The following is a 12,433-nucleotide window of genomic DNA, read 5'->3' as shown; positions in this document are numbered from 1 at the left end:
TCATAAGGGAATGAGCTGAAGCGCGTGGAGCGCGGGCCCGGCCGTTGCTTCAGTCACTGAGCTTTGACCTTTCCGCCGGCCCGGCCTACCCAGCCAGCCACACTATTCACGTGAACCAGCCAGCAGTACTTCTCTCTCACATAAACTAACCAGCAACGATACGAACCAGCCAACCGAACGGGCTAACGATTGCAGTCACCTGATTTTTTTTTTCACGGTGTTGATGATTCCATGAAAACTCTTGGTAAGACCGTGTCCACAGCCACGACCCAAAATATAAGACCCATTTATTTTTTTTATGTAGCGTTACGTGTAAAGGGTTCAATACTTTTTTTTTTGTCTTCTCCAACAATAAGACCCAAAAGACAACCCTTTCTGCAAATAGGTCCTCAGGAAAGAGGATACTCAGATTTAGGTTATACCTCTCCTGGCATCCAAAATAGGTCTTCTATATAGGTACTCTGTTAAAAACTATAGATATTATGTTGGAGACTGATTTTGGATTTGGGTTTCACAACGGATCTCCTGTTGCGTACGAGGAGGACACTGCAGCATTGTGGGCGTTCAAGAGCAAGGGCAATGGAACAACCGCGAAACGGCCCCAGATCATACAAACTACTATAACCCGAGAAAGCTTCACGCGTACTTCACCGAGGATCTCGGGAAAATGGCACCCTATTTCCTGCGGACTACTGCCGTGATGCATGAACGTGTTTTCCCCTCACCGGCCGCGCTTATATATGCACATGCACGATGCATCCTCCGGCTTAGTTCATTGCGAACAAGCCAAGGAAGGAGCCCAAGCCCAACCAAAAAGATCTAGCTAGATATCATCACTTCCCCGACGAGTCGGTGTCTGCTGGTACTCCTACGTTGCTGTGCTCATTGGCATGGGTGTCCGCGCTACACCGTCGTGTTCGATGCACACGCGCAGGTTGCTGCTGGTCATGGCGCTCGTGACCTTCTTGGCGATCACGGCGACGCAGGGTGCGAAGGCTGGGACCACTGGCGGGGCCGCTCGGGCTCGGGGGCGCGGGCGCGACGAGGACGAGGAGGTCGGTGGTGGACGCCACCACGCAGCGCAGGCCATCGTGCTGCACCCATGATCGCGACACGGAGGCGGGGGGCAGCTCGTGCTGCCCACCGACGACGCTGATGAGGCCAACCCCATGATAGCACTCGATCGAGATGCCAAACGCACAACCATCTGTCTCCCAGATGTTCTGTAAAACTACTAGCACTACCTGGTATACAGTAACTTGCTCGTCTGTCTCTTGATCCATTTGTATTTGTATTTGGTTGGTTTCAGTGTCATTAACAGGTTTGTTTGCATATATTGGTTCCAGCGTACTGGAGTATCAATTTGCACGAAAACTCCATTCGATGAGTAACAAAGAGCCTTACTACAGCATAGGAGTACTAAATGGTTTGTGAAAAGTCGTACACGTGCCTGTAATTTCAATTCAAAGAAGGTTTCTCCCGTTGTCGTGCAAATGCAATCTACCTTTAAGAATGAATGAATGAATTCAGCGTTGTTACTTGTAGTTGTAGCACAATGTGGTTGTCTAATAAATTTAAACTACTCCAATATATCATGTCTCATGGGGAATTATCGTTTTTGTGTATGTTTGGGATTGAAGGGCTAGCAATTGTGACAATAAAATGGAATCGTTTGTTTCGCCGGATAGATAGAATTAATCAACCGGAATACGCGTAAAATTCACACATTATACAAGTGGAACAGATTTGGTTAATTTTATAGGAATCACAATTGCATGGGCTATAAAAATTTATGGGCACTTCGTTTCAAAAAAAAAAGGGCACACGGTTTTCTTAAGAACATGCGACGTGAGCCTGAGATGGCATGGCAAAAAGAGACTATCAAGATTTTGGTCATGTTCTGCGCTATTTCAGTCGTACTTTTTAGCAAATCAACAGTATTTTTCTCTCACAATATTTTAGCATTAGTATCAGCCTAACTCAAATTTCAGCGAAACGACGAGGGCCTTTAAATTCCGAGAGCCACCCTATAGAATCAGAAATTGGAAATTTCTCTTTCCCAGAATAGCAGGATGACAGACCCCATTCTCGTGTCATCATCACTCATCACCGTCTTCTCAAAATGCCAAAGAAATCCTTTAAATAAAACCATTATTACAAAAAAAACCCGACTTAGAAGCACATAATAAACGCGACCGGAAAAGGGTAGTATTCTTCTCTGCGCCCGTTACTCCTCCCCCGCCTCCGCTCCTCGCCGCCGCGCGGCGCGGCGACGCCCGATCCTAAGGTTCGCGAGGGGGCTCCCGCCGCCTCCTCGCCGTGCGCCGCACCGTCCCCCGCCACCGACGCCGCCGCTTCCCATGTCGCTCCGATCCGGCGGCCGCCAGCTATCCTTCGAGCTCCTCGCGGGCGACCTCACCGCCGACGACGCGGACGACATCTCCCCGCGCTCCCTGCCGGGCACCACTTCAGATGGCCAGCGCCGGCGCAGGAGACGGTCCAAGCGCAAGCGTGGGCTCCGGAGCCCCCCGATCGACGAGGCGGCCTCGGAGGGGGAGCAGCAGCCGCGCGTGGAGGGCGGCGGCGACTCGGCCGCGGCGTTCAGGGTCCCGGATCTGAGGTCGACTGCGGAGACGGTGTGCGAGGGCTCGGACGCCAAAATGTCTGCTGCGAGCTGCGTAACCTATGTTGGCGTGGAGCTGAGGCAGAGGAGCGTCTTCGGGGCCGGGAGGGTGTTGGCGGCGTCCGCGGATGATGGCACCAGCAGCTGCGGCAGCAGCACGCGGGAGAGCGCATCAGCTGCTGCGGCGGCGGTGGCGGATGTGGCGGCCATGGCGTGGCGGCCTGAGGCGAATGGGGGCATGAAGAAGAAGCTGGAGAAGGAGTCGTCGCTGGATTGGGAGAAGTACATGAAGGATAATAGCAACATTCTCGGAGGTTCAGATCTCACTGTTCACTGTATGCTTTTTATTGTGATAATTTGATGGTCCTTTCACCACTCCTCATTCTAGACAACACATTGTAAGGAATTTCTTAGACGATTTCGCTTCATTTCTGTGATATGAACAAAGTAGAACATGATGCTGCCTGTGAAGTTTGTTGCATCCTAGAATTAGAGCATTAGGCTGGAAAGACGGTCACAGTCTGAAATACTAATTGCTGGTCCATTCTTGGTGGATTTTCATATCTGACTAAATCTGGGAGATCTGATCCAAAACAGAATAGTTATTTTAGTGGACCAATTTTCATTGCACTAGTAGATTCAAATTCAATTCTAATTTAGTAGCATGCTATTGTATATTGAGTCAACAAGCCCTATATATGCATATTCACACCTCTATAAACCATTTGCTGTTGCAGAAGTTGAGCGCCTTGACAATTCACCATTCAGATATTTCCTTGGGGAACTATATGGTGGCAATTCACTAAGAAGCACAATTGCAGTGGGCAATGAGAAGAAGCGACAGCGGGTGTACAACACTATGTTTCATGTCCCATGGAGATGTGAGCGGGTATGCATCTGCACTTCTAATGGCAATACTTGTGGTACACCTCATGCATGTGATTTGAACTTTCGAGTATTGATGCTGTTCTAGCTTATTATCTTGCTTGATGTCAGGCATTGCTGGAAAATGGATCCAATATGCAAGAGTATTCACAATTTGACATTTTTTAAATAATTAATTTTGCATGTTGATGAAACCAATAACTCACCATGTACTTTTGACTGAACATTCATGAATGAATTCTTGTCCTGGTTTGGGTATTGATAGGCGAAAATGTATATTGACTTAAAAAAGGGTAGAATGTGCTGTGATGAACTTCATACTTGGTTATGTGTGTACTTAACATGTTTCAGGAGTTATTATGCACTTGTTTGTGTGATGAGAGAGATGTTTGATAATGGTAAAATGCTGCAGCTAATTGTCGCAGGATTCTTCGTCTGCTTAGATTCCTTTCTGTCGTTGCTTACAATTATGCCTGCACGAATTGTCATTACCATCTGGCGGGTGCTGAAGACCAGGTCGGTTTGCAGTTTTACTGTAAATTAAATGAAGTATGTTCTAGTATTTTAATTATTTATTGCATGAAACAAATTTAGACTGAACTGTTGTTTAGCAACATATTGGTAGTGCGGAGACATTCTGTGATATATGATTGTAGATTCTGATTAAGCTTGATGTTGTCTTATATGATGTTCATAAAAAGTTAACTCTTAGTGATATAATTTTTAGTTTAGATAATTGCACCTAAACATTACTTGTTGAGCCAGTCTTAGGGTACCTGTTCTGGTTCTGGTTGGGAAGCTTCTGCTTAAGCTAGTTAACCTTGCTCATAGATCTTATCACATAAACCTAGTACTCTGTTGTGGTGAAAACTTAAATGCACTTTGACCATAGCTTTCTGATAAGCTAGTTTCTATTGGATGTCTAACCCAACAATGGGAGCTATAGTACATTTGGGATTTACAAGTATGATTTACTTTTTAGTATATTAACTTTTTTTTAGAGAACTTGCATATGGGAACTTACTTTCTAGTTAAGATAATCTCAGTTTGAAATGCAGCGGTGGCTATCTGAAAGAAATTGAGCTCTTTGTACAGTACATGATTTACTTTGAGAGGAAATATGAACCATGGAATAATTGCATAAGTAGAGATAAACTGCTTCGAAGCAATACTTCACAACTCAAGGCAAAAGTATTATTTGTTTTGCCTTTTCCAATCAAGTGTCTAGTTTATGCTTGGTATCCTCCATTGTCAATATTAGTTTACTGGGTAGATTGGCTTATATACCGATGTTCTTAGCATTTATTATAGTAAACTTTAGCAGTGCAAGAAACCACCAACATTATTTACTGTTTTACATCATTTCCTGTTCTGATGATCTACATGTTTGTAGTTGCGTCTTTTCTACCATTGACTTGTTTTTGCCAGCTTTAGTTTTCACAAAGGCACTCTTTCCCATTCAGTCCCTCTTTAGTGGACATATTAGATCATGTAATCATTTATCCAATGTATTTGTGACAGAAAGTTTCGGCGGCCAAATGCTGCTGATTTATCAGATTATGGATGTTTTGTAGTTCTAGCCCTTGGAGTTGCTTCTTTGCAAATGATAGGTTATCCCCCCCCCCCCCCCCCCCCCCCCCCCCCCCCCCCCCCTCTTCTTCTTCTTTTTTGCTTGAACAAGCGGACATTCTACGTATTTGATAATCCACCCACGATTATTCTTTTTTTGTGTCAGATATTAGCTTAATTTACCATGTCATTCGTGGTCAGGGCACGATCAAGCTTTATGTCGTATACAACGTACTAGAGGTGAGTATACTATTTATTTGAAGTATACATTTATTATTAATATTTGTGTGCTTGACCTGTGTTTTTGTTTTAGATCTTTGACAAACTCTGTCAATCATTCGGTGAGGATGTGCTGCAAGTTCTGTTCAACTCAGCTGAGGGGTTGTCAGCATGCTCGACAGATAATGTGACATTTGAACTGATGCGGTTCATTTTGGACGAGGCGATAGCCGTTGTTGCATTTGATATCCTTTTCTGCAGTTTGCATCAGTTAATTTCCCTTTAAATATTAGATGCTATTTGAATTAGAACCAGATAAGATCATGGACACCTGACTGCCTAATGGTAAAGGTCACACACAATCTGGTGGTGAATCTAGTGATTACAATAGCAAAATTTTCAATTGAATATACAGTGGTATGGGTTTGCTTGACATCAATGTGCTCTGATTACATTGTAGATTTAATTGTATTATCGCTACTGCTGCTATTTTAATATAAACATAGAATTTTGAATTCCTTAACAAGTTGTACTTGTCCATTCATTTGTCTTGTTAGCTCAGGCGATCACCCTGTCAACATGTATTATTGCCCACAACAATGCATTATTGGCTCTACTGGTATCAAACAATTTTGCTGAGATAAAAAGTAATGTATTTAAGCGTGTTAGCAAAGAGAATCTTCATAGTTTGGTATACTATGGTGAGTGTGCTTATGATTTATGCGCATATTATTCCAAACAATGCGCTTTTGTATTTACTCTTTGGTTCTTTACTTACTGAGCTACTTGCTGTTTTCATCATCTTAGCCCCTTAACCATGTCAAAAAATGCTGAGTTGGACTTCATTAATGTTTATCTACATAGGCTTCTTTGCAAAAACTGAACCATCTACAAACAGCTTTTTGTACATTTTTATCAATGTAAGGTTCAAAACCATTTATGTTACACAGGATCTAAACACCTAGCTTCAATCAGCAGTTTGATGGCAAAAATCAAAATATGTTCTCTAAATTCAATCATGATGTTCTAAATTTAGCAAACTTCATATTCACCTTTGTTCAATCTTACATGCTGTTATTCTTGATAATTAATTCATATGAAGGTGCAGCTTATTTGCTTATAACATTATAACTTGCAGACATCATTGAGCGATTTCACATCACGGCCTTTCTGCTATTTGTTCTTGCTCAAAATATCTTGGAAGCAGAGGGTCCATGGTTTGACAGCTTTCTTACTGTAAGTTTAGTATTCTTCCATTTTCAGTACCTCTAATGCAAAGATTTTTTTTATCAAATCGAAAACTCATTCAAACATTTTGTTTATTATCACTGCAGAATGCGTCATTGGTTTTTTTGTGTGAAGTACTTATCGATGCTATCAAACATTCCTTCCTTGCAAAATTTAATGAGATAAAGCCAGTTGCTTATTCAGAGTTTTTGGAAGATCTTTGCAAGCAGGTGGGGCGCTGATGCTTATCTCGATTCTATCCGTATTTCAGGCTTAATGATGTGTGCCATTTGATACAATCATACAAAAATGGATAACTAAGCAACGATTAGGTAGTTGAACATCTTCATCAAAAGTAAGAGGTACTTGATTATTATGAAGCTAAACTGTTAAAGAAAATTAAAACATACACGCACAAAAGCACAAAACAGTTTAATTTTGTTAAGTGACATGTACTTTGTGACGGCTGTACTATTGCTGCATTGCTTACTGGATTTCTGTGACCTTCCGGTTACCGCCTGTGACCAGAAGGTCCCGGGTTCGAGTCGCAGTCTCTTCGCATTGCACAGGCGAGGGTAAGGCTTGCCACTGACACCCTTCCCCAGACCCCACACAGAGTGGAAGCTCTCTGCACTGGGTACGCCCTTTTTTTTTGTCAGTGAATTCTCTGATGCTACTGTGTTACTGTATTCTATTAGGTATATTTCTCCTAATGCCAGTGTTTGCAAATTTGTTTTATATGTTAGGATGCATTTACTGAAAAGGTCAACTTGCCATTTGAACTGATGATTGACATGCATTGAGCATTAGTTTTCAATATATTCCAGGTCCTCCTTGGGGCACAGTTTCCCTGCTTTGATAGGTTGATCATACCAAAAGTTTGTGGCATTGAAGTTCGATTGCCCAGAATTTGAATATTATCCATTAAACCACCATTAATGACCATATTCTCTACAGATTTTGAATGACAAACCTGATGACCATAAGAAGGACCTAACATTCATCCCCCTTGCCCCAGCTTGTGTTGTAAGTACACGCCCAACTATCCATGCTCTATTGTGCCATGTTACATTGTACAGACTACTTACATGGAAAAAGTGCCTTGTTTCTTTAGGTAATTCGTGTATTGACCCCGGTATATGCTACCCTCCTTCCTGCTGGCCCATTTATCTGGAGAATATTCTGGATTTTACTTTGGTCAGTTCTGACCTATTTTATGCTCGCCATATTCAAGATAATCGTGGGACTGATACTGCGCTGCCTTGCAAATTGGTATGTAAATCTACGGCTCACAAGAAAACAACATGTGGACTGAGTACATGGCACCACAATTCTGGTGCTACTGTTACAACATCTCTGAGAAGACATTTTGCTGTGGTGCATGAAGTACAGCAAGCACTGCAGCTGCTGAGAGTTATATGACAGAAGTATTAGTATAGTACAGCACAGATGAATATTATAGTATCTTCTTCTAAGGGTTTTATCGATTCAAGGAACAAATTAGTCCAATTTTGTGGTGTTTACGGTTTATTTCTGACCGCCGTTTGTGCATAGCTCAGCTTCATCCTAAATTATCTGCTGTCACCTAACCAAGATGTTCTGCTCTGTCATGTAAGGCATGCTTATACATTTCCTTCAGAAAAAAAATCTCATATTTCGTGTTCCACATCAGCTCGACAAGATTGTTCGCATTGCCTCTGTTTTTGTGTGCTATTGTCTGGTGCATGTCTTCGCGGTAAGATTTGTTCATTATCATTTTCCCAATGCACTAGCTTCGTTTTTTGCAGAGTGTGGCACGTCCAAGTTTCATTACCACAAAGCCATAACTACAGGGTTTAATCGCACAACAACGTTAACAAGCTTACAGAATCACCAAACGCTTAACAGATGTTAAGCTCTCGAGACAAATTACAGAATTTTTTTTTGGTACTTCAGGTCGGTTCGAACCATGGATCAAAAATCATGATCCAAAACTACCTTTGACCACTGACGAGTTGGGTTAGACTCAGGGGCGGATCCAGCGGTGGGGCGGGGGGCTCAAGCTCCTCTACCCAAACCGAATCAGTGCAAATTACTGTAGAGCCCATATGAATTTTTAGACAAAGTTCTATAGTATACGGGGCTAAGACTTAAGATCGAGCAGCAGTGTTGATCAGTTCTCCCTAAAATATTTCCTGGATCCGCCGCTGGTTAGACTTTTTTTTCAGATTGGGTAGATCTGGTAATCAGGTTGGGTGGGCCACGAACAGGTCTATGAGCCATTCCCCGACGTGAAGAAATTACCGTGTGTGTAGCTGTAGCGCCTGCAAACCGGGGCCCCTCCGCCCTCCGGGCCTCCGCCTGTTGCTTCCTATCCAGCAAGCCGGGCTCCAACTCCGAGCAAAACAGGGGAGGATCCGAGACATCGCGTCGAAAACACACCACTCGGCACTCGGTAGTCGTTACTCGCCCGCTTCTCGGTTCGGGACTTCGGGTCTCGGCTCTCGCGGATGCGGACATGTGCGCGCTTCCCCTACTTGTTACTCTACTCGTAGTCGTAGTCGTAGGCGCTCTATCTTCGCGCGGCCACCTGGGCCTTTGTTCCTCCCGCTCCGACCAAGCGCTCGCAAGCTCGGTCTCCATGTCCATCACAAGGTTGGCCGCGTCGTACGTGGACCCCGGCACCGGAGTCCCCCTCCGCCGCGCGATCCTTTACGTCTTCGTGCTCCTCGGCTCCAACCTCGCCACGTTCCTCCTCTCCTTCCACTATTCTTCCTGCGCGACGCCTCCGGCCGCCGCGGCGGCGCCGCCGAAAATGGCTACTCCAACGACCACCACCGTCCCGGAGCAGCCGGTGGACCTCCCGCTGGAGTTCCACGCGTTCGCGGGGCCGCACGCGCTACCGTACGGGCGCAACACCAACTGGGGCACCGCCGAGCTGCGGCCACCCGTGGGCCACCCGTGCCTGGCCTTCCCGGACCTGCTCGCCGCCTTCATGTCGTACCCCGTCAACGCCTCCTGCCCCGACGACGAGCTCCCCGCGCAGCGGCTCCTCCTCCGCGGCTGCGAGCCCCTGCCGCGCCGCCGCTGCCGCCCCGCCGCGCCGCCGGACCCGGCGCCGCCGCTGCCGTTCCCGGACGCGCTCTGGTCCACGCCGCCCGACCGCTCCGTGCACTGGTCCGCCTACACGTGCAAGTCCTTCCGCTGCCTCGTCGACCGCGCGCGCTCCCCGCGCTTCGACGACTGCAAGGACTGCTTCGACCTCGCCGGCGGCCGGGAGCGATACCGCTGGCTCAACGCCACGGACAAGAAGAGGAACCCGCTCAACTTCTCCATCGACGAGGTGCTCGCGTCGGCGTCCCCGCCGGCGTCCGTCCGCATCGGGCTCGACATCGGCGGCGGCTCCGGCACCTTCGCAGTGCGCATGCGCGAGCACGGCGTCACCGTGGTGGCCACCACCGTGAACCTCAACGGCCCCTTCAGCACCTTCGTGGCCGCGCGCGGGATCGTGCCGCTCTACGTCAGCGTCGCTGCGCGGCTGCCCTTCTTCGACAACACGCTGGACATCGTGCACTCCATGCACGTGCTCAGCGGCTGGATCCCGCCCGTCGCGCTGCAGTTCGCGCTGTTCGACGTGTACCGGGTGCTCCGGCCCGGCGGCCTGTTCTGGTTGGACCACTTCTTCTGCGGGGAGGCGGAGATGGCGGCGTACGTGGATGTAATAGAGAGCGTCGGGTTCGGCAAGCTGAGGTGGGTGACAGGTAGTAAGCTCGACAAGGGACCGGAGAGGAAGGAGATGTACCTCTCGGCATTGCTAGAGAAGCCGCTCAAGAACTCGTGGCGCCATTAATTCCGGTAACTCTTGATCAAAGGAGGGAGGTTGGATAACAAAGCCACTGTGATTGATGCGATCCTCGCTGAGGCAAGGAATGCACTGTTTGTTGACTAGATGGCTTGCTTTATTTTTTATGTATGCTTTTTTAGGCGGTTTGCATGTGTTTGTCGTGCATGCGTCGACGAAATTTTACGATCTTTCTGTAAGTGCGCATTTGTGTACTAGAAATAAATGGTTAAATTGATCATGTCAATGTCCAAAACAATTTCATTTTTCCCCATCGGCCTGGGCAATTATGCACTTTTTCATGTTGGTCCCGTTCGGCTTGCTGAAACTTGGCTTAAACTGACTGGAAAACACTGCTCTGGCTGAATTATTGTGAGAGAAAAATACTGTTTCGGCTGAAAAAAAACACTGAATAGTGCAGATTATAAGATAAGCCGAACGGAGCCGTTATATCCTGCCACTGTGGAGATCAGGTCAGAGCAGCCTGCCATAGGCGCTTACAGACAGAAGCGGCTCTCAACCGAGCAGCAGACGCTTTGGATGCGGAGTGACCGAGTGAGGCGCTTGGACGCTCTGACAATAAAAACTAGTCGAAGTACGTTCGCCGCGCGTTGTATGATTCATGCTTGTATAGCTCAAAGGCTATTAAAGCAGACTCTTGTGTTTTTTAAACTATCTAAGCAGCTGTGAGGACGTGGAATGGATGGGGATTAATTATTCAGGATGAACACGGTGGAGCGGTGGGCTCAGGTGCTGGTAAGATTGACCACTGCCATGACGCTCTCCAAGCTGAAACTACTGCAGCCTAGCTTGCAGGGCGTTTTATTTGTCATGGATGCTGGGATTCAAGGGTGGAAATTGAGACTGATGCTTCTAACTTGAACTCGGCGCTTACTTCCTCATCATTTGATATGGCGGTGAATGCAATCATCTTTCGCGACATCAAGTGCTTATTGTATTCTGAATTTGTGTCTGCGAAGGTGCTATATATCCCCATGTCTTGTAATATAATAGCTGATGCATTAGCTAAATTGGGTGCATATTTAGGGTTAGGGTTAGGGTCAGGTGCTGTTGAGCTCTGGTCAGATTGTAATCCTGCTGCTGTAAACGATTTGGTGGCCACCGATCAGGTGTTGACCTCTGTTTAATGGAAGTTTATTCCTTGCTAAAAAAAAGTTAACTCTTATGCAGGCGCTACATGATATGTCATCATTCTCTCTTTAATAGAGTACCCTGATTTGTTTTGATGGGATTGTTTTAGGCGTTTTGACGGAACAGTTTAGGCCTCCTTTGAAAGGTAAGACTGTGAAAATGAATTGCTTTTTATAAAATTTTCTATATAATTTGTAGAAACCCTTTAGGTTAATATATCGTTGCCTAAATATTCTCATTGTGACGGTCTTGCTGATGTCATTGCAAAAAAAGGAAAAAGAATTTTGTTGATACAAAACATGATTAATATGATTCTGAAATTTTATATTATTTTTTTAGTATCTTAACAATCTTAAATGAAAAAAAAACAAAACTAGAAAGTTGTAATCTCATGGAGAGCTACTATTTTCATATAAAATCAACTTCATCCAGAGTCGTATGAAAAAAATACGATTTTTCTAAGGTAGAATCTTGCCGCTGACATGCGGGTCTCGTATGTTAAATCCATGCCACATAGGATAACGGTCGAGTAAACACATGTTTGGACCTAGATGAGATATGTTACAATGACACCTCCAGACAACTTTAAGACTGCTAGAAAAAATTACTCCAGTGATAATTGACGATGTAGGTAGCTGACGTAGAACAAAGAGAAAAAAGAATGATTATTTATACTCTCTCTCTCTCTCTCTCTCTCTCTCTCTCTCTCTCTCTCTCTCTCCAGCTTGATTGTTCATTTGAGGCAGCTGGCCTCATCACTTCTCTCACAACATGCTTTGCTATTCTCGACCTGCATAAAATAGTTTGGTGCCGCTACCAAAGCATGTATTATAGCTATCTTTCACCTCCACGTCTGTATCTAGTTAGCTCCAATGAGCGTTGTAGCTCAAAGGCTGTGAAAGCAGGCTCCTCTGTTTTTAAACTCTCTAAGCAGTTGT

The 12,433-nt window shown here is 45.5% G+C and overlaps 2 protein-coding genes across 3 annotated transcripts; both read left to right on the top strand.

The window, feature by feature from the left end:
* The first annotated feature begins 2,190 nt into the window (after nucleotides 1-2,190).
* LOC136474554 (protein POLLEN DEFECTIVE IN GUIDANCE 1-like) lies at nucleotides 2,191-8,187 on the top strand. Of its 2 annotated transcripts, XR_010762944.1 has the most exons (12): nucleotides 2,191-2,937; nucleotides 3,361-3,512; nucleotides 3,921-4,024; nucleotides 5,030-5,118; nucleotides 5,244-5,317; nucleotides 5,391-5,541; nucleotides 5,830-5,997; nucleotides 6,435-6,532; nucleotides 6,631-6,753; nucleotides 7,052-7,160; nucleotides 7,481-7,549; nucleotides 7,638-7,702. XR_010762944.1 is itself a non-coding variant. In XM_066472128.1 (11 exons), exons 1-11 carry the CDS (start codon nucleotides 2,361-2,363, stop codon nucleotides 7,836-7,838), a joined length of 1,806 nt encoding a protein of 601 aa, XP_066328225.1. In that variant the 5' UTR covers nucleotides 2,191-2,360; the 3' UTR covers nucleotides 7,839-8,187. The 2 variants fall into 2 exon arrangements, 1 of the variants encoding a protein (XP_066328225.1); XM_066472128.1 differs by lacking the exon at nucleotides 7,052-7,160 and having other exon boundaries at nucleotides 7,638-8,187.
* Nucleotides 8,188-9,062: 875 nt separating this feature from the next.
* Nucleotides 9,063-10,534, top strand: LOC136474544 (probable methyltransferase At1g29790). The gene has a single exon (XM_066472117.1). It carries the CDS (start codon nucleotides 9,144-9,146, stop codon nucleotides 10,350-10,352), a length of 1,209 nt encoding a protein of 402 aa, XP_066328214.1. The 5' UTR covers nucleotides 9,063-9,143; the 3' UTR covers nucleotides 10,353-10,534.
* The last annotated feature ends 1,899 nt before the right edge of the window (nucleotides 10,535-12,433 follow it).

This window comes from Miscanthus floridulus, chromosome 1, assembly GCF_019320115.1.
Source record: "Miscanthus floridulus cultivar M001 chromosome 1, ASM1932011v1, whole genome shotgun sequence".
Taxonomy (NCBI): domain Eukaryota; kingdom Viridiplantae; phylum Streptophyta; class Magnoliopsida; order Poales; family Poaceae; genus Miscanthus; species Miscanthus floridulus.
This window is presented reverse-complemented; position numbering and strand designations above follow the sequence as displayed.

Coding starts and splice junctions, on each gene's coding strand:
- LOC136474554 (XM_066472128.1), top strand. CDS start 2,361: ATGTCGCTCCGATCCGGCGGCCGCCAGCTATCCTTCGAGCTCCTCGCG. Junction 4,025..5,029: donor TGGCGGGTGCTGAAGACCAG/GTCGGTTTGCAG, acceptor TATTTGTGACAG/AAAGTTTCGGCGGCCAAATG. Junction 7,550..7,637: donor CCCTTGCCCCAGCTTGTGTT/GTAAGTACACGC, acceptor TTGTTTCTTTAG/GTAATTCGTGTATTGACCCC.
- LOC136474544 (XM_066472117.1), top strand. CDS start 9,144: ATGTCCATCACAAGGTTGGCCGCGTCGTACGTGGACCCCGGCACCGGA.